The sequence below is a fragment of the Salvelinus fontinalis genome, chromosome 33, assembly GCF_029448725.1.
Source record: "Salvelinus fontinalis isolate EN_2023a chromosome 33, ASM2944872v1, whole genome shotgun sequence".
Taxonomy (NCBI): domain Eukaryota; kingdom Metazoa; phylum Chordata; class Actinopteri; order Salmoniformes; family Salmonidae; genus Salvelinus; species Salvelinus fontinalis.
In genome coordinates this window covers 3,116,810-3,137,471 of record NC_074697.1, presented here as the reverse complement: position 1 = coordinate 3,137,471, position 20,662 = coordinate 3,116,810, and the positions used below count along the sequence as shown (strand labels likewise).

The 20,662-nt window shown below is 44.7% G+C and overlaps 1 protein-coding gene and 1 pseudogene across 1 annotated transcript; both read left to right on the top strand.

Annotated features, from left to right (window-relative positions):
* Positions 1-1,273: 1,273 nt before the first annotated feature.
* On the top strand, positions 1,274-3,433 carry LOC129831649 (P2Y purinoceptor 12-like). The gene is made up of 3 exons (XM_055895005.1): positions 1,274-1,426; positions 1,796-2,055; positions 2,555-3,433. The coding sequence occupies exons 2-3, from the start codon at positions 1,804-1,806 to the stop codon at positions 3,425-3,427; spliced, it is 1,125 nt and encodes a 374-aa protein (XP_055750980.1). The 5' UTR covers positions 1,274-1,426; positions 1,796-1,803; the 3' UTR covers positions 3,428-3,433.
* Positions 3,434-14,750: 11,317 nt separating this feature from the next.
* The window catches only part of LOC129832508 (P2Y purinoceptor 14-like), a 55,138-nt pseudogene continuing 49,226 nt past the window's right edge, over positions 14,751-20,662 (top strand).

Genomic DNA, 20,662 nt, shown 5'->3' with positions numbered 1-20,662 from the left:
CTGGGTAAAGTTGAAGATAAGTAGGCTACCATTTCAGTCTTAGGGGAGTGAAGACTGAAGACGGGAAGGAAATAGTGGTTTTGTGAGTGTGTGTGTATATGTGTGTGTGTATATGTGTGTGTGCGTGCGTGTGAAGAAGTCCCCACAAGAATAGTGAACAAACAAACATTTGATGTTAGAATTAGTTTTAGGGTTAGGAAAGATAGGATTTTGAATGACTGAATTGTGTCCCCACAAGTTTAGCTGTACAAGACCGTGTGTACGGCATTCAAACATGGAGATTATTTTCGAATGAATATGACAAATCTGTATTTTTAAACTAACCAAGACTGAATGTGTAATATCCTGGGCTCCACAGTGCATAACAGACCATTACATCTGGTGGCAGCCTTTCATTAGGATTAAAACTTTATTAGATGGAACTTTTTCAAATACACCATTCACTGTTCTGAAGGAGATTATGTCATGTCTAGGAGCCCTAACATTATGACCAGCGGGGAAGTACAGTTATGACCAGCGGGGAAGTACAGTTATGTAACTGGCACAATACATTACCCGAAAGAGAGAAACATTGACTCAAGTATATATCTTTAGGCAAGCATTTGCTCCTAGTAACAAGTCCTGTCTCAATTTCACCTTGTTTCGCCATTGTGATTCATGGACTGGAGGGATATGTAAATATTTGAAACTGGAATATTGTAATGTGGAATTGTGATGTCATAAAGAACCAGAAGCAGACATTCCAGAGTCATGAGGTCATAATAGGGTGTTATTGGTATGACGTCACGGCGCTCCTTAATAAATCTGCCAATCTGTGATGTCGTACAGCCGCAGAGTGAAGAGGGCATACAGATTTGTGAGGCCAGTGGGACAGTGATGTTTCCTTAAAGGTCTGTCTCATAAGACATCAGTTTGACATGTGTTTTTGTTATCCTTGGTCTGGTCCAGCCAATGATAAGGGGTGCTTAAAAATTGAAATAACTTGTTGAATAAACATCTAAAATAAAAAATAAATGAAATATGGTAACGAAAACCATTCATTGTGTTCGGCATAGTAAAACACCCACACACACGCACCTGCATATGCCCAGCATGGAAACACAAATAAGGCTACTAAACCGCATTGACCATGACTAAACATACCTATATATTGATGGTCAGATTGTGCAACAGGAGAACATTCATGGGAGGATGTTACTGTTGTGCTGTCGCGTCTACGACAGGAAACAAAAAGCAGAAGAGAGGGAGAAAGTCCCACGTGTACTCGTCAGACCAGATTGACAGATATTTAAGTAGAGAGAGGTGGATTTTAATTCATTTCACTGTCTTGAAGAAGCCCTGCATCTCAGGCAGACTGTCGAACGATTCCAATCTGCTGAGAGAGAAGAAGTCTGTCTGAATCTTCCCCCGGGGAGGGTAACATCAGGTGGGTTCACTCAGACACATGACACAGAATTACTCAGCATCTGTCAACAGGACATGAACAAAATGGTGAACATGTCAGACAGGGAATAAGATATTAAACCTCTTATGTCTTTTTGAAAGTTCAATATTGAAACTTTGTTAATTGTAATGGCTTCATGACTGTACATGGTTAAAGTTCATCTACAGGTGCATTTTGCTAGTGTATTACATTTTTTATTAAATTAAAACAGCTTTTTTTGTATGGGAGGGCAGTTCTATTGTCTCTAAGCCAGTCATCCTGACAGTAAGCTGACTGTAGTAATGGATGAAATTAGGAAGAATAAAGTACTGTGCAGCTTTCATCTATTTTGTTTTGTTCTACACTGCACAGCCCTCGACATGGACAACACAACACAATTGGCCCTGACCCCTGTCAATAACAACTTCACCAAGAGCAACTGTTCCCGTGACAACGTGCTGAAGACGGTGGTGTTTCCTGTTCTCTACTCCCTCCTCTTCCTGTTGGGACTGTTGCTCAATGGCCTGGCAGTGTGGGTGTTCTTCAGCATCCCCAGCCGCTCCCACTTCATCATCTACCTCAAGAACATTGTGGTGGCAGACGTCCTCATGACCCTCACCTTCCCCTTCAAGGTGCAGTTATAATGATAATAATGATAATAAAGATAATGATAATAATTATAATTATAATAATGATAATAATGATAATGATAATAATTATAATATTGGTAATATTGATACTAATGATAATAATTAGAATATTGGTAATATTGCTAATAATGAAAATAATAATGATAATATTGATACTAATGATAATAATTATAATATTGGTAATATTGATAATAATGAAAATAATATTGATAATATTGATAATAATGAAAATAATAATGGTAATATTGATAATAATGATAAAACTTTTAATCATAATGAAAGTAATGATAATGGTAATAATGATAGTAGTGATAATAAAGATAATATGAATAAAGTATATAACAAAAACAATGGAAAGTATTGATACGTTCTAAAGATAATAATTATAATATTGATACAACTATTTAAAAACTATATATTTTTTAAATGCAATTAAATCACTGCCCTTAATAAAAACAATAAAGATGTGTTTTTCCTTCAGGTGCTGTCTGACTCCAACATGGCGTCAGTGGGTCTGCGTGTCTTTGTCTGCCGTGTCTCCTCTGTGCTCTTCTATCTCACCATGTACATCAGCATCTTCTTCTTCGGCCTCATCAGCATCGACCGCTGCAAGAAGACCCTCCAGCCCTTCAAGGTGACCAACAAGGCCCGTTTGGCCCGCAGGAAGCTACTGTCTGTGGCTATCTGGGCATCCCTGCTGACCCTCTCCCTGCCCAACGTGATCCTGACCAGCCACAGCCCCACCTCGGCCTACTTCAAGTGCAGTGGTCTTAAGACGGAGGCTGGGCTGCACTGGCATGAGGTGGTCAACTATGTGTGCCAGATTATCTTCTGGGGGACCCTGGTGACAGTGATAGTGTGTTACACCCTCATCACCAAAGAGCTGTACAGTTCATACGCCCGAACCAGGGCTTGCCGTTCTAGCGGAGCCATACACAGCGCTGGTACTGATGGGGGTCATGTTGAAGGGCAGCGCCAGTCCCGGAGGAAGAGCGTGAGTTCAAATGTTTTCCTGGTGCTGGCCGTGTTCTTTGTGTGCTTCGTGCCGTTCCACTTCTCCCGCGTGCCGTACACCCTGAGCCAGACAAGGGTACACCTGTTTGACTGCAACCTCAAGCTGTTCTTCTTCCAGCTGAAGGAGAGTACACTCTGGCTGTCCTCCCTCAACTCCCTCCTGGACCCTCTCATCTACTTCTTCCTGTGTAAGTCCTTCAGAACCACCCTGTTCAAGACCCTCCGTCTCCCACCTGGGACCTGCAGCTGGCTCACTGGGAGAGAGTCCGGCCCCAACACAGGGGAGGATCAGAACCAAACACAGGAGACTCCCCTTGTAGACAAATCTATCTGTATTTAGGTAACTAAAACTCTATGTTCTATCTATGTATTGTGAAGATCTGATGAATGTTTCACAGAGGATCATACTGCCCTCTCCTGGAAGGTTGACTAAACTGAACTGTGTGTTGATTAAAATGCCTGTGCAATGGGAACAATCAATGTAAACTTCCAATGATAAAAAATATTTTAGCCAGTGATGATTATGACGATATGCAGAGCAGGTGTTCCAGTACAGCAATAGCTCTGTGTTTGTTACACCAGTCTGTTACGGCAGTCTGTTACACCAGTCTGTTACGCCAGTTTGTTACGCCAGTCTGTTACGCCAGTCTGTTACGCCAGTCTGTAACACCAGTCTGTTACGCCAGTCTGTAACACCAGTGTGTTACATCAGTCTGTAACACCAGTCTGTTACGCCAGTCTGTAACACCAGTGTGTTACATCAGTCTGTAACACCAGTCTGTTACGCCAATCTGTAACACCAGTGTGTTACGCCAGTCTGTAACACCAGTGTGTTACGCCAGTCTGTTACGGCAGTCTGTTACGCCAGTCTGTTACGCCGGTTTGTTACGCCAGTCTGTTATGGCAGTCTGTTACGCCAGTTTGTTACGCCAGTCTGTAACACCAGTGTGTTACATCAGTCTGTAACACCAGTCTGTTACGCCAGTCTGTAACACCAGTGTGTTACGCCAGTCTGTAACACCAGTCTGTAACAGTTAGTAGAATGTTATAACACCCACTAAACATCATCATAGCCTCATGCCAAGGAATGCACCTCAGGTCTCCCTGTCTTTCTCATAACAGCTTAGTTCCCCTACACTGGCATTCTGCTTTGACGTCATCGTTGTTTTGGCTTAGGAACTGAATATAAGACATACGTACTGCCCCTGTAACTATGTGTAACCGTGGCACAGTGGCATATGGCATATGGTTTAAAAAAGTATTCATGCTCATCAAACCATTCAGTGACCACTCGTCCCCTACGGATGATGGTATTTGGCATCCTATTGCGTCATTCCCATGTTAGCCAAAATAATGGCCAAAATAATGGCCTGTCCAGCATGGTTGGATACTAATTGCTTAATTAACTCAGGAACCACACCTGTGTGGAACCACTGGCTTTTAATATCATTTGTATCCCTCATGTACTTAAGTGTTTCAATCATTTGGGCAGTTACCTGTAGATTACTATAAAAGAGAAAATGTGCATCAAACATTTTTATATATATATTTTCTTTTTGGTGTGTGTCAATTTCTACCAGCACACCTAACAAAACAATTGTCCAACATACAACAAAAATTGTCCACCCCATCTGGCATTTGCCAAAATTGCCAGATGGCCAATCCGCCCCTGCAGCAACAGGCTACACTTTCTCACCTCCCCATAGACCATCTGTTAATAGGTTGTATAACGTCTGTCTGACGTACAGAACGACTAGCTTTCAGTTAATTGTCTAAATCAGGAGATTTATCCCTTAGTATCGTATTGATGTGTTTGAAGAATGGTTTATATACATGGATCATTTAAAGAACCAGGCTCATCAAATAGGTACTAGTGCTCTGGTGAGCGTCACAGGGAGATTCCCATCTTCCATTTCTTGCACCCTTCTCCATGCAACCCTGTTGTGGGAAGACCGGTCCAAATCTCTCCGGGTGCTCATAGACTCTGGGGCCAACGAGAGTTTTATGGCGGCTACCCTGGTGTCAAAGATGGGAATCCCCACACAACCCCTCTCCATTCCCAAGGACGTCAGAGCGTTGGATGGGCGCTCTATTGGCAGAGTCACCCACACTATGTGTCCCATTAACCTGGGAGTGTCGGGTAATCACAGCAAGTCTATGCAGTTTCTGCCCATCGAATCCCCTCATGCACCTGTGATTTTGGGGTTTTCCTGGCTCCAGAAGCACAATCCTCTGATCGACTGGGCTACAGGTTCTATCCTGGGTTGGAGCCTGTTTTGCCATGCGCATTGCCTGAAGTCGGCAGTGCCTGCTCCGGGACGTCTTCCTGCGGGTTTGGGAAAAGCTCCAGACCTCTCCGCCGTTCCCGCGGAGTACCAGGAACTCCGGGAGGTTTTCAGCAAGACTCGTGTCATTTCGCTTCCTCCGCATAAGCCCTATGACTGTGCCATCAACCTTCTCCTGGGCACTACACCACCTCTGGTGCGGCTTTATTCCCTGTCTGGGCCGGAGACTAAGCCGATGGATACGTATATTGAGGACCCCCTGGCTGCAGGGGGTATCTGTCCTTCTGCCTCCCCCATCCGTGTATCGACCACCGGTGCCTGAATTACATCACAGTTAAAAAAACGTTACCCGCTTCCACTCATGGCCTCGGCTTTCGAGCCTCTCCAGGGGGGCTACCATCTTCTCCAAGTTGGACCTCCGGAATGCCTCCCATCTGCTACGGATACGGGAACAGGATGCTGGTACGGATACGGGAACGAGATGAGTGGAAGAGCGTCTTTAACACGGCTAGCGGGCACTACGTATATATATCGCCCTGGTAAACTACGTTCTCCGGGACATATTGAATCGGTTCGTATTCGTCTACCTTGATGGCATCCTTGTGTTTCCCACTCGGCTCAAGAACAAGTCCTCCATGTCAGACATGTCCTCCAGCGTCTTCTGGAGAAACCAGCTTGTTCGTCGAAGCGTAAAAATGTGAATTCCATCGCTCCACCATCTCCTTCCTTGGGTACATCATAGCTGCAGGCAACATACAGATGGATCCTGAAAAGTGAGGGTGGTGGTGGATTGGCCGCCTCCAGAATCCTGGGGTTCGCCAATTTCTACCGCCGGTTCATCTGAGGCTACAGCACCTGGACTTCCCCCCGTCAGCGCTCACCTCTACCAAGGTCCTGTTTACGTGTTCTCCAGCTGCAGACCAGGCGTTCTTGGACCTCAATCATCAATTCACCACCCTCCCATCCTAATCCATCCGGACCCGGCCCGGCAGTTCGTGGTGAAGGTCGACGCCTCAGACGTTGAGTGGTGTCTTTCCTGTCCCAGAGTTCGGCCCAAGACCAAAAGCTGCATCCTTGCGTTTTCCTCCCCCATCGTTTCAATCCCACAGAAGGAATTATGATGTGGGTAACCGGGAACTACTGGCGGTGAAGATGGCATTGGAGGAGGGGAGGCACTGGTTAGAGTATGGACAGTTCACAAGAACTTGGAATATCTCCACACCGCCAAGTGCCTCAACTCCAGGCAAGCTCGATGGGCCCTGCTGTTCACCTGATTCAACTTCACCATCTCCTACCGCCCGGGGTCCAAGAATGTGAAAACGGATGCGCTTTCATACTTCTAATGCGCCACTACTACACCATCGGACCCCGTAGGGATACCTCTTGTCTCGCGGCTGCACTCATCTGGGGTATAGAGAACCGGGTCCTTGAGGCGCAGGGCGGTGCCCGGCTAACCGTATGTTTGTCCCGGACTCTGCCCGTTCCTCGGTTCTGGAATGGGCTCATTCCTCTTGACTGGCCTGCCTTCCTGGCTCCCGTCAGACCCTGGCGTTTGTACGACAACGTTTTTGGTGGCCTACCTTGGATCCTGACGTCTCCACGTTCGTCGCCGCCTGCACCATGTGTGCCCAGAATAAGACTCCTTGGCAAGCTCCGGGTGGCCTCCTTCAACCACTTCCCGTCCCTCACTTCCCCGATAACATATATCCCTGAACTTCATCACAGGACTCCACCCGTCTGATGCCAGCATGGTTATCCTTACCATGGTGGACTGGTTTTCCAAAGCCGCTCATTTCATTCCTCTCACCAAGCTACCCTCAGCCAAGTAGACGGCCCAGCTCATGGTACAGCACGTCTTCCGGATCCATGGACTTCCGGTGGACACAGTCTCCGAACAGGGTCCTCAGTTCTCGTCCCATTACTGGAAGACGTTCTGCATGCTCATTGGGTCGTCGGCCAGCCTGTCCTCCGTGTTCCACCCTCAGTCTAACGGCCAGTCAGGGAGCGAACCAATCAGGACCTGGAGACAACTCTTCGCTGCCTGGTCTCCGCCAATCCCACCACCTGGAGTCAGCAGCTCGTGTGGGTAGAATACCCCCGCAACACCCTCCCTTGCTCAGCCACTGGTCTCTCGCCTTTTGAGTGCTCCCTGGGATATCAGCTCCCGCTCTTCCCGGAGCGGCTCTTCCTCTGCCCAGATGTTTGTCCGCCACTGTCGCCTTACCTGGAAGAGAGCCCAGTCGGCTCTTCTCAAGAACACCTCCAGGTATCAATGACATGCCGACCGCCACCGGACCCTGGCTCCCCGTTATTGTCTCAGGCAGAGGGTATGGCTGTCCACTCAGGATCTGCGCCTCTGGGTAGAGTCCTGTAAACTGTCCCCCCGTTTAATTGGCCCTTTCCCCATCTTCAATATTCTTAGCCCCTCTGCTGTTCGTCTTCTGTTGCCCCCTACCCTCCATAAACATCCCACATTTCATGTGTCTAGGATTAAACCTATGTCTCACAGCCTTTTGTCTCATGTTTCCAGGCCCCCCCCCCTCTTCCCCGTCTTATCGATGGCCAACCGGCGTACACAGTGAAGCGCCTCCTGAAGGTTTGGCCACGGGGCAGGGGATTCAGGCACCTGGTTGACTGGGAGGGTTATGGCCCGGAGGAGAGGTGCTGGGTCCCCGCTAGGAACATCCTGGACCCAGCCCTCATCGCTGCGTTCCATCGTCGGCACCCCGGTTAACCAGGTATGCGCCCAGGTAGGACGCCAGGTGGCGCCCCTAGAGGGCTCTCAAACCCTGATCTGTTTCACCTGTCTTTGTGCTCGTCTCCACCCCATCCAGATGTCGCCCATCTGCCCCATTATCCCCTGTGTATTTATATCTGTGTTCTCTGTGTGTCTATTGCCAGTTTCCACTTGTCTTGTCAGGTCTTACCAGTGTTCTTTCCCGTCTTCCTGTTCCTCAAGTTCTGTTTCCTAGTTTTTCCCGGTTCTGAACTTCTGCCTGCCCTGACCCGAGCCTGCCTGCCGTCCTGTACCTGCCTGACTCTGGCCTGATCACGAACCTCTGCCTGTCCTCGACCTGCCCTTGGCCTGCCCCGTGTTTATAACAAATTATCTGAGAACTGTACTATCCGCCTTCGGTGTCTGCATCTGGGTCATATCCTGAGTCGTGATAATATAGACATAATATGACATTTGAAATTTCTTTGTTCTTTTGGAACTTCTTAGAGTGTTAGGTTTACTTGTTACGGCTGTTCTCGCTGACAGAAGGTGGGGACCAAAACGCAGAGTGGTTAGTGTTCATTCTTTTAATGAAAATCAACAAAACACTTCAAAATACAAAAACAACCAACGTGACAAAACCGAAACCGTCCTGTGTGGCAACAAAACCTCCACAGGAACAAACAACCACAAAACACACGTGAAACCCAGGCTGCCTAAGTATGATTCTCAATCTGGGACAACGATTGACAGCTGTCTCTGATTGAGAATCATACCAGGCCGAACACAAAATCCCAACATAGAAAATCAACCATAGACAACCCACCCAACTCACGCCCTGACCAACTAAAATAAATACAAAACAAAGGAAAAGAGGTCAGGAACGTGACAGAACCCCCCCCCCCCCCGAACTCCAGGCGCACCAGCACAAAGTCTAGGGGAGGGTCTGGGTGGGCGTCTGTACACGGTGGCGGCTCTGGCGCTGGTCGTGGTCCCCACCCCACCATAGTCAACCCCCGCTTCCGTGGCCTCCTCCCAATATCCACCCTCCATGTCAATCCCACTATTCCAAAGGGCAGTAACAGACTGAGGGGCAGCACCGGACTGAGGGGCAGCACCGGACTGAGGGGCAGCACCGGACTGAGGGGCAGCACCGGACTGAGGGGCGGATCCTGGCTGGCTGGCTCTGGCGGATCCTGGCTGGCGGCTGGCTCTGGCGGATCCTGGCTGGCGGCTGGCTCTGGCGGATCCTGGCTGGCGGCTGGCTCTGGCGGATCCTGGCTGGCGGCTGGCTCTGGCGGATCCTGGCTGGCGGCTGGCTCTGGCGGATCCTGGCTGGCGGCTGGCTCTGGCGGATCCTGGCTGGCGGCTGGCTCTGGCAGATCCTGGCTGGCGGAAGGCTCTGGCGGATCCTGGCTGGCGGAAGGCTCTGGCGGATCCTGGCTGGCGGAAGGCTCTGGCGGATCCTGGCTGGAGGAAGGCTCTGGCGGATCCTGGCTGGAGGAAGGCTCTGGCGGATCCTGGCTGGCGGAAGGCTCTGGCGGATCCTGGCTGGCGGAAGGCTCTGGCGGATCCTGGCTGGCGGAAGGCTCTGGCGGATCCTGGCTGGCGGAAGGCTCTGGCGGATTCTGGCTGGCTGGCTCTGGCAGCTCCTGGCTGGCTGGCAGCTCCTGGCTTGCTGGCTCTGGCTGGTCCTGGCTGAACGGCTCTGGCTGGTCCTGGCTGGACGGCTCTGGCTGGTCCTGGCTGGACGGCTCTGGCTGATCCTGGCTGGATGGCTCTGGCTGGTCCTGGCTGGGCGGCACTGGCTGGTCCTGGCTGGACGGCTCTGAAGGCTCGGGACAGACGGGCAGCGCTGGGCAGGCAGACAGTTCAGACCACGTTGGGCAGGCAGGCAGTTCAGACAGCGCTGGGAAGGCAGACAGTTCGGGCAGCGCTGAGCAGGCAAGCAGCGCAGGCGGCGTTGGGCAGACGGCCGACTCTGACCTGCTGAGGCGCACAGTAGGCCTGGTGCGTGGTGCCGGAACTGGAGGCACTGGGCTGGAGACACGAACCACAGGGAGAGTGCGTGGAGGAGGAACAGGGCTCTGGAAACGCACTGGAAGCCTGGTGCGTGGTGTCGGCACTGATGGTACTGGGCTGGGGTGGGAAGGTGGCGCTGGATATACCGGACCGTGAAGGAGGACATGCGCTCTTGAGCACCGAGCCTCCCCAACCTTACCAGGTTGAATGGTCCCCGTAGCCCTGCCAGTGCGGCGAGGTGGAATAGCCCGCACTGGGCTATGCAGACGAACCGGGGACACCACCTGTAAGGCTGGTGCCATGTACGCCGGCCCGAGGAGACGTACTGGAGGCCAGATATGTTGGGCCGGCTTCATGGCACCCGGCTCGATGCCCAACCTAGCCCTACCAGTGCGGCAAAGTGGAATAGCCCGCACTGTGCTAAGCACGCGTACTGGGGACACCGTGCGCTCCACCACATAACACGGTGTCTGACCAGTATGACGCCCTCTCACTCCACGGTAAGCCCGGGGAGTTGGCTCAGGTATCCAACCCGGCTTCGCCACACTCCCCTTTATCCCCCCCCCCCAAGAAATTTTTGGGTGAGCCTCTCGGGCTTCCGTGCTAGCCGTGTACCCTCATACCTCCGGTTCCTCTCTCCGGTTGCCTCTGCTCTCCTCGCTGCCTCCAAGTGTTCCCATGGGAGGCAATCCTTTCCAGCCAGGATCTCCTCCCATGTGTAGCAACCCTTGCCGTTCAAGACGTCTTCCCATGTCCATTCCTCTGTCTGTCTCTGCTGCTGTCGCTGCCCTTCTCCACTCCGCTTGGTCCTCTTGTGGTGGGTGTTTCTGTTACGGCTGTCCTCGCTGACAGAAGGTGGGGACCAAAACGCAGAGTGGTTAGTGTTCATTTTTTTAATGAAAATCAACAAAACACTTCAAAATACAAAAACAACCAACTTGACAAAACCGAAACCGTCCTGTGTGGCAACAAAACCTCCACAGGAACAAACACCCACAAAACACAAGTGAAACCCTGGCTGCCTAAGTATGATTCTCAATCAGGGACAACGATTGACAGCTGTCTCTGATTGAGAATCATACCAGGCCGAACACAAAAGCCCAACATAGAAAATCAACCATAGACAACCCACCCAACTCACGCCCTGACCAACTAAAATAAATACAAAACAAAGGAAAACAGGTCAGGAACGTGACATTACTGTTCATTTTTATTGCTTATTTCGCTTTTGTTTATTATCTACTTCACTTGCTATGGCAATGTTAACATATGTTTCCCATGCCAATAAAGTCCTTAAATTGAAATTGAGTTCCTTGGCATCCTCACATCTAATCTGATCAGGTCTGATCTTTTGAAGAAGCAAAAACAGCAACTTCCCCATGAGAATAATACAAACATATATAACCTCCCTAACATGCTAAATCCAGGGGAATGTTGGGAGAAATACTATTCCACCATTTAAAGACACACTATTCATGACAACAACAATTCTCTAACGTCATATGGCTCAGTTTTCAGAGCGTGGCTCTTGCAGCACCAGGATTCTGGGTTTTATTCCGGGGTCATATAAAATGTACACTACCGTTCAAAAGTTTGGGGTCACAAAGAAATGTCCTTGTTTTTGAAAGAAAAACACATTTTTTGTCCGTTAAAATAACATCAAATTGATCAGAAATACAGTGTAGACATTGTTAATGTTGTAAATTACTATTGTAGCTGGAAACGGCAAATTTTTTATGGAATATTTACATACGCATACAGAGGTCCATTATCAGCAACCATCACTCCTGTGTTCCAATGGCACGTTGTGTTAGCTAATCCAAGTTTATCATTTTAAAAGGCTAATTGATTATTAGAAAACCCTTTTGCAATTATGTTAGCACAGCTGCAAACTGTTGTTCTGATTAAAGAAGCAATAAAACTGGCCTTCTTTAGACTAGTTGAGTATCTGGAGCATCAGCATTTGTGGGTTTGATTACAGGCTCAAAATGGCCAGAAACAAAAACCTTTCTTCTGAAACTCGTCAGTCTATTCTTGTTCTGAGAAATGAAGGCTATTCCATGTGAGAAATTGCCAAGAAACTGAAGATCTCGTACAACGCTGTGTACTACTCCCTTCACCGAACAGCGCAAACTGGCTCTAACCAGAACAGAAAGAGGTTAAGGCAGCAGCTACTCTTCCTGGGGTCTAGCAAAATTAAGGCAGTTATATATATATGTTTTAAAGATTACAATACATTCACAACAGATTTCACAACATATTAAGTTGTGGTGAAAGCTGAAGATACTGATAACACTGTGCGTTAGCTCTATTTGACCTCTTGCCCATCTCCAGGAAGTGTATGAGGTGACATAGACATCCTCTACTCTTTTTGTCTTAAATAATATTTTCACTGTTTTGAATTGGAAGAATGTAAATTCACTAGCTATTCTCTCATGACAAAGAATGTATGCAAATATAACACATCTGACAAAAGCATGACTTTGACACAGAAAGAATACGTTTTGGATTATTTTCAGACATTTTGCTTGTGAATCACAATCATAAGACTTGTATGCTATCAATTGTATTTTGCAATAACCATAGACTATCAATTCACACAATGAAAATGAACCATATTGTGGTGTCAAATAATATATTGTGGAACAAAAATAATAACATTAAATGGGGAAATCTGTGAATAGTACATCCATGTTTTGACTTATAACCCTCAAAACACGGACTGGGTCATACTTTTAATCAAATGTGGTTTATTAAATTCTTCAAAATGTTCATGATATTGTCAATCAACTTGTTCTAAACAAATCGAAATCATTGTTTAACGTTTCTGTATCAGTATGGACTTAAAGTCCTTTGGGTCACTTTGACCCTAGACAAAACATCTAATTTGATAAATAGGACATGTATTTGTTCTAGGTTTGTCAGAAAACATAAGAACAAGTTATCCGTACCACCACAGGGTGGAGGTGTATCACTGATGTTGACAAGATAGACAGAGTGGATTCGGAAAGCATTCAGACGCCTTGACATTTTCCCACATTTTGTTACGTCACAGCCTTATTCTAAAATGGATTCAATAGTTTTTGTCCCCTCATAAATCTACACACAATACCCCATAATGACATCACAATACCCCATAATGACATCACAATACCCCATAATGACAAAACAAAAACAGGTTATTTTTAACAACTGAAATATCACATTTACATAAGTATTCAGAAACTTTGCTGTGAGACTCAACATTGAGCTGTTTCCATTGATCATCCTTGAGATGTTTCTACGACTTGATTGGAGTCCACCTGTGGTAAATTCAAGCGCCTTGATGAAACCGACTCTCATGAGGACCGCCACAGGAAAGGAAGACCCAGAGTTACCTCTGTTGCAGAGGATACGTTCGTTAGATTTACCAGACTCAGATATTTCAGCTCAAATAAATACTTTACAGAGTTCAAGTAACAGACACATCTTAACATCAACTGTTCAGAAGAGACTGCGTGAATCAGGCCTCCATGGTCGAATTGCTGCAAAGAAACCACTACTAAAGGACACCAATAAGAAGAAGAGACTTGGTTGGGCCAAGAAACAAATTGTAGATTTTTGGTTCTAACCACCGTGTCTTTGTGAGATGCAGAGTAGGTGAATGGATGATCTCCGCATGTGTGGTTCCCACCGTGAAGCATGGAGGAGGAGGTGTGATGGTGTGGGGGTGCTTTGCTGGCGACACTGTCTGTGATTATTTAGAATTCAAGGCACGTTAACCAGCATGGCTACCAAAGCATTCTGCAGCGATACGCCATCCCATCTGGTTTGCGCTTAGTATGACTATCATTTGTTTATCAACAGGACAATAACCCAAAACACCTCCAGGCTGTGTAAGGGCTATTTGACCAAGAAAGAGAGTGATGGAGTGCTGCATCAGATGACCTGGCCTCCACAATCACCCGAACCTCAACCCAATTGAGATGGTTTGGGATGAGTTGGACTGCAGAGGGAAGGAAAAGCAGCCAACAAGTGCTCAGCAAATGTGGGAACTCCTTCAAGACTGTTGGAAAAGCATTCCAGGTGAAGATGGTTGAGAGAATGCCAAGAATGTGCAAAGCTGTCATCAAGGCAAAGGGTGGCTATTTGAATAAAACTGCACATTATAAGAAGAAGAAAAAAATCATATTTTAATTGACAGAATATGCAAATTAACTGTCATTTTGCTGAAATAACGCTCTGTCTTTTATTTATTTTTATATAACATTAATTACATGTATTTGTTTTGATAAGAAATCATTTGATATGTTGCTCTGAATATTGCTTTTTTCAATAGTTTCTTGTTGGGGTCTAAATGACCCCAGTTGGTAATCCATGTCAAATATGTTGGTCGTTTGAGAGTTAAATTAATGATATATAGACAATTCTCCATTGAACATATTTTGAAGACAAAGTGTTTTTTTTACAATTACATGGTTTACAAATGAAACACGCTTATATTTGGGGTTCTGATGGGATATGACAGTTGAAATAAGCACAGGAAGCGTTTCAATTCTTAAATTATATTCATCAAGAAACAATGACTGCATTGAATTCATTAAACATTTAAAAAATGTATGTACCTATCTCAGATACCATAAATGAAGATGAAGATGAAGATACCATAAATATGACTATAACAAGTCTCTACTTCCTGTCGTTCATCCTGGTCCTCATCATCAATGGGGTGGCAGTCTGGGTCTGCAGGCACCTTCTCTCAACTTCCACCTTCATGGTGTATCCGAAGAACCTTCTGGCCGCTGACCTTCTCATGACCCTGACCATCCCTCTCAACGCAGCCAATATCCTGCCCAGCGCTCCTCTGGCTCTGAAGGCCTTTGACCTGTCGCTACTCTGATGTTATTTTCTACCTCTGTATGTACATGAGCATCATTCTATTGGGCCTCATCAGTCTGGATCACTTCTTCAAGATCATCAGGCCCTGTGACAGGTTGTTGGGTCAGAACCTGGTCTTTGGCAAAAGTGCTGTCTGCCTCCATCTGGGTGGTGCTGTTGGCCACTGATGTCATTCCAACCATGATCCTGACCAATCAGGATCCCACCAACAAGACTAATGAATCCTGTATGGAAATGAAGAGCGAATCAGGACACAGCAGCGTGGGTCATATTCAACAGCTCAATCTTCTGGGTGGTGTGTGTTCTTATTTGTTTCTGCTACATATGCAAGGAAGGTTTTTCAATCATACAGGAAGTCAGGAAGCAGCAATGATGAGGGGGGGCATAAGACCAACGTGTGCGGGTCTTTTTTGTTCTGGTGGTTCTCTTGCTGTGTATTTGGCCTCTACCACACCATACGCATCCCCTACATCCAGCTTCAGGTTACCCAAACAACCAGGCTACCTTACGGATCTCTAAAAATATCACCTTGTGGATGTCAGCCATGAAAGTCTGTCTGGACCCTCTCATCTACTTCTTCCTGTGTAAGTCCTTTAGAACCACCCTGTTCAAGACCCTCCGTCTCTCACCTGGGACCTGCAGCTGGCTCACTGGGAGAGAGTCCGGCCCCAACACAGGGGAGGATCAGAACCAAACACAGGAGACTCCCCTTGTAGACAAATCTATCTGTATTTAGGTAACTAAAACTCTATGTTCTATCTATGTATTGTGAAGATCTGATGAATGTTTCACAGAGGATCATACTGCCCTCTCCTGGAAGGTTGACTAAACTGAACTGTGTGTTGATTAAAATGCCTGGGAGGAAGAGCGTGAGTTCAAATGTCTTCCTGGTGCTGGCCGTGTTCTTTGTGTGCTTCGTGCCGTTCCACTTCTCCCGCGTGCCGTACACCCTGAGCCAGACAAGGGTACACCTGTTTGACTGCAACCTCAAGCTGTTCTTCTTCCAGCTGAAGGAGAGTACACTCTGGCTGTCCTCCCTCAACTCCCTCCTGGACCCTCTCATCTCAAATGGTATTTGTCACATGCGCCTAATACAACAGGTGTAGACCTTACAGTGAAATGCTTACTTACAAGCCCTTAACCAACAATGAAGTTTTAAGAAAATACCCCAAAAATTCAAAATAAATGTAAGAGATAAGAAAAACAAATAATTAAAGAGCAGCAGTAAATAACAATAGCGGGGTGAAATACAGGGGGTACCGGTGTGGAGGTAATTGAGGTAATATGTACATGTAGGTAGAGTTATTAAAGTGACTATGCGTAGATAATTAGAGAGAGTAGCAGCAGCGTTCCGGGGGGGGGGGGGGGGGGGGGGGCAATGCAAATAGTCTGGGTATCCATTTGATTCGCTATTCAGGAGTCTTATGGCTTGGGTGTAGAAGCTAATTAGGAGCCTCTTGGACCTTGACTTGGCGCTCCGGGTACCGCTTGCCATTTTGTGGGGAGCAATCTCAGTTCTGATGTTCAGAAGCTCGTTTCGGCACATAAGAGATGGTAGCAGCAACATTACAATATGTACAAAACAAGTTACGAACAACGGAATATTTGTAATTTTTTTTAAAGCACGGTTGGTTAATAAGAGCCGATAAGACTCCTGTGCCTGTATAGAAAGTAAAAACTCTTCTGAGCTATCTACTTTATGTTGTGTGATGTTCTGTTTCACCAAGTATCATACTGGCCCCTGGTGGAAGGTTAAACTATCCTACTAGTTAAATTAGAGGGTTTGGGTTAATCCACTAGGTGTGATGTACTATCCTACTAGTTATATTAGAGGGTTTGGGTTAATCCACTAGGTGTGATGTACTATCCTACTAGTTATATTAGAGGGTTTGGGTTATTACACTAGGTGTGATGTACTATCCTACTAGTTATATTAGAGGGTTTGGGTTATTACACTAGGTGTGATGTACTATCCTACTAGTTATATTAGAGGGGTTGGGTTATTACACTAGGTGTGATGTACTATCCTACTAGTTAAATTAGAGGGTTTGGGTTAATCCACTAGGTGTGATGTACTATCCTACTAGTTATATTAGAGGGTTTGGGTTATTACACTAGGTGTGATGTACTATCCTACTAGTTATATTAGAAATGAATCCACTAGGTGTGATGTACTATCCTACTAGTTATATTAGAGGGTTTGGGTTAATACACTAGGTGTGATGTACTATCCTACTAGTTATATTAGAGGGTTTGGGTTAATACACTAGGTGTGATGTACTATCCTACTAGTTATATTAGAGGGTTTGGGTTAATACACTAGGTGTGATGTACTATCCTACTAGTTAAATTAGAGGGTTTGGGTTAATACACTAGGTGTGATGTACTATCCTACTAGTTATATTAGAAATGAATCCACTAGGTGTGATGTACTATCCTACTAGTTATATTAGAAATGAATCCACTAGGTGTGATGTACTATCCTACTAGTTATATTAGAAATGAATCCACTAGGTGTGATGTACTATCCTACTAGTTATATTAGAGGGTTTGGGTTAATACACTAGGTGTGATGTACTATCCTACTAGTTATATTAGAGGGTTTGGGTTAATACACTAGGTGTGATGCACTATCCTACTAGTTATATTAGAAATGAATCCACTAGGTGTGATGTACTATACTACTAGTTATATTAGAGGGTTTGGGTTATTACACTAGGTGTGATGTACTATCCTACTAGTTATATTAGAGGGTTTGGGTTAATACACTAGGTGTGATGTACTATACTACTAGTTATATTAGAGGGTTTGGGTTATTACACTAGGTGTGATGTACTATCCTACTAGTTATATTAGAGGGTTTGGGTTAATACACTAGGTGTGATGTACTATCCTACTAGTTATATTAGAAATGAATCCACTAGGTGTGATGTACTATCCTACTAGTTATATTAGAAATTAATCCACTAGGTGTGATGTACTATACTACTAGTTATATTAGAGGGTTTGGGTTATTACACTAGGTGTGATGCACTATCCTACTAGTTATATTAGAAATGAATCCACTAGGTGTGATGTACTATCCTACTAGTTATATTAGAGGGGTTGGGTTATTACACTAGGTGTGATGTACTATCCTACTAGTTATATTAGAGGGTTTGGTTTATTACACTAGGTGTGATGTACTATCCTACTAGTTATATTAGAAATGAATCCACTAGGTGTGATGTACTATCCTACTAGTTATATTAGAAATGAATCCACTAGGTGTGATGTACTATCCTACTAGTTATATTAGAGGGATTGGGTTAATCCACTAGGTGTGATGTACTATCCTACTAGTTATATTAGAAATGAATCCACTAGGTGTGATGTACTATCCTACTAGTTATATTAGAAATGAATCCACTAGGTGTGATGTACTATCCTACTAGTTATATTAGAGGGTTTGGGTTAATCCACTAGGTGTGATGTACTATCCTACTAGTTATATTAGAAATGAATCCACTAGGTGTGATGTACTATCCTACTAGTTATATTAGAGGGGTTGGGTTATTACACTAGGTGTGATGTACTATCCTACTAGTTATATTAGAGGGTTTGGGTTAATACACTAGGTGTGATGTACTATCCTACTAGTTATATTAGAAATGAATCCACTAGGTGTGATGTACTATCCTACTAGTTATATTAGAGGGTTTGGTTTATTACACTAGGTGTGATGTACTATCCTACTAGTTATATTAGAAATGAATCCACTAGGTGTGATGTACTATCCTACTAGTTATATTAGAGGGGTTGGGTTATTACACTAGGTGTGATGTACTATCCTACTAGTTATATTAGAGGGTTTGGGTTATTACACTAGGTGTGATGTACTATCCTACTAGTTATATTAGAGGGTTTGGGTTATTACACTAGGTGTGATGTACTATCCTACTAGTTATATTAGAGGGTTTGGGTTATTACACTAGGTGTGATGTACTATCCTACTAGTTATATTAGAAATGAATCCACTAGGTGTGATGTACTATCCTACTAGTTATATTAGAAATGAATCCACTAGGTGTGATGTACTATCCTACTAGTTATATTAGAGGGTTTGGGTTATTACACTAGGTGTGATGTACTATCCTACTAGTTATATTAGAAATGAATCCACTAGGTGTGATGTACTATCCTACTAGTTATATTAGAAATGAATCCACTAGGTGTGATGTACCATCCTACTAGTTATATTAGAGGGTTTGGGTTAATCCACTAGGTGTGATGTACTATCCTACTAGTTATATTAGAGGGTTTGGGTTAATACACTAGTTGTGATGTACTATCCTACTAGTTATATTAGAAATGAATCCACTAGGTGTGATGTACTATCCTACTAGTTATATTAGAGGGTTTGGGTTAATACACTAGGTGTGATGTACTATCCTACTAGTTATATTAGAAATGAATACACTAGGTGTGATGTACTATCCTACTAGTTATATTAGAGGGTTTGGGTTATTACACTAGGTGTGATGTACTATCCTACTAGTTATATTAGAAATGAATACACTAGGTGTGATGTACTATCCTACTAGTTATATTAGAGGGTTTGGGTTATTACACTAGGTGTGATGTACTATCCTACTAGTTATATTAGAAATGAATCCACTAGGTGTGATGTACTATCCTACTAGTTATATTAGAGGGTTTGGGTTATTACACTAGGTGTGATGTACTATCCTACTAGTTATATTAGAGGGTTTGGGTTAATACACTAGGTGTGATGTACTATCCTACTAGTTATATTAGAAATGAATCCACTAGGTGTGATGTACTATCCTACTAGTTATATTAGAAATGAATCCACTAGGTGTGATGTACTATCCTACTAGTTATATTAGAGGGTTTGGGTTATTACACTAGGTGTGATGTACTATCCTACTAGTTATATTAGAGGGTTTGGGTTAATACACTAGGTGTGATGTACTATCCTACTAGTTATATTAGAGGGTTTGGGTTATTACACTAGGTGTGATGTACTATCCTACTAGTTATATTAGAGGGTTTGGGTTATTACACTAGGTGTGATGTACTATCCTACTAGTTATATTAGAGGGTTTGGGTTAATGCACTAGGTGTGATGTACTATCCTACTAGTTATATTAGAAATGAATCCACTAGGTGTGATGTACTATCCTACTAGTTATATTAGAGGGTTTGGTTTATTACACTAGGTGTGATGTACTATCCTACTAGTTATATTAGAAATGAATCCACTAGGTGTGATGTACTATCCTACTAGTTATATTAGAGGGTTTGGGTTAATACACTAGGTGTGATGCACTATCCTACTAGTTATATTAGAAATTAATCCACTAGGTGTGATGTACTATACTACTAGTTATATTAGAGGGTTTGGGTTATTACACTAGGTGTGATGTACTATCCTACTAGTTATATTAGAAATGAATCCACTAGGTGTGATGTACTATCCTACTAGTTATATTAGAGGGTTTGGTTTATTACACTAGGTGTGATGTACTATCCTACTAGTTACATTAGAAATGAATCCACTAGGTGTGATGTACTATCCTACTAGTTATATTAGAGGGTTTGGGTTAATCCACTAGGTGTGATGTACTATCCTACTAGTTATATTAGAGGGGTTGGGTTATTACACTAGGTG

Coding starts and splice junctions, on each gene's coding strand:
- LOC129831649 (XM_055895005.1), top strand. CDS start 1,804: ATGGACAACACAACACAATTGGCCCTGACCCCTGTCAATAACAACTTC. Junction 2,056..2,554: donor CCCTCACCTTCCCCTTCAAG/GTGCAGTTATAA, acceptor TTTTTCCTTCAG/GTGCTGTCTGACTCCAACAT.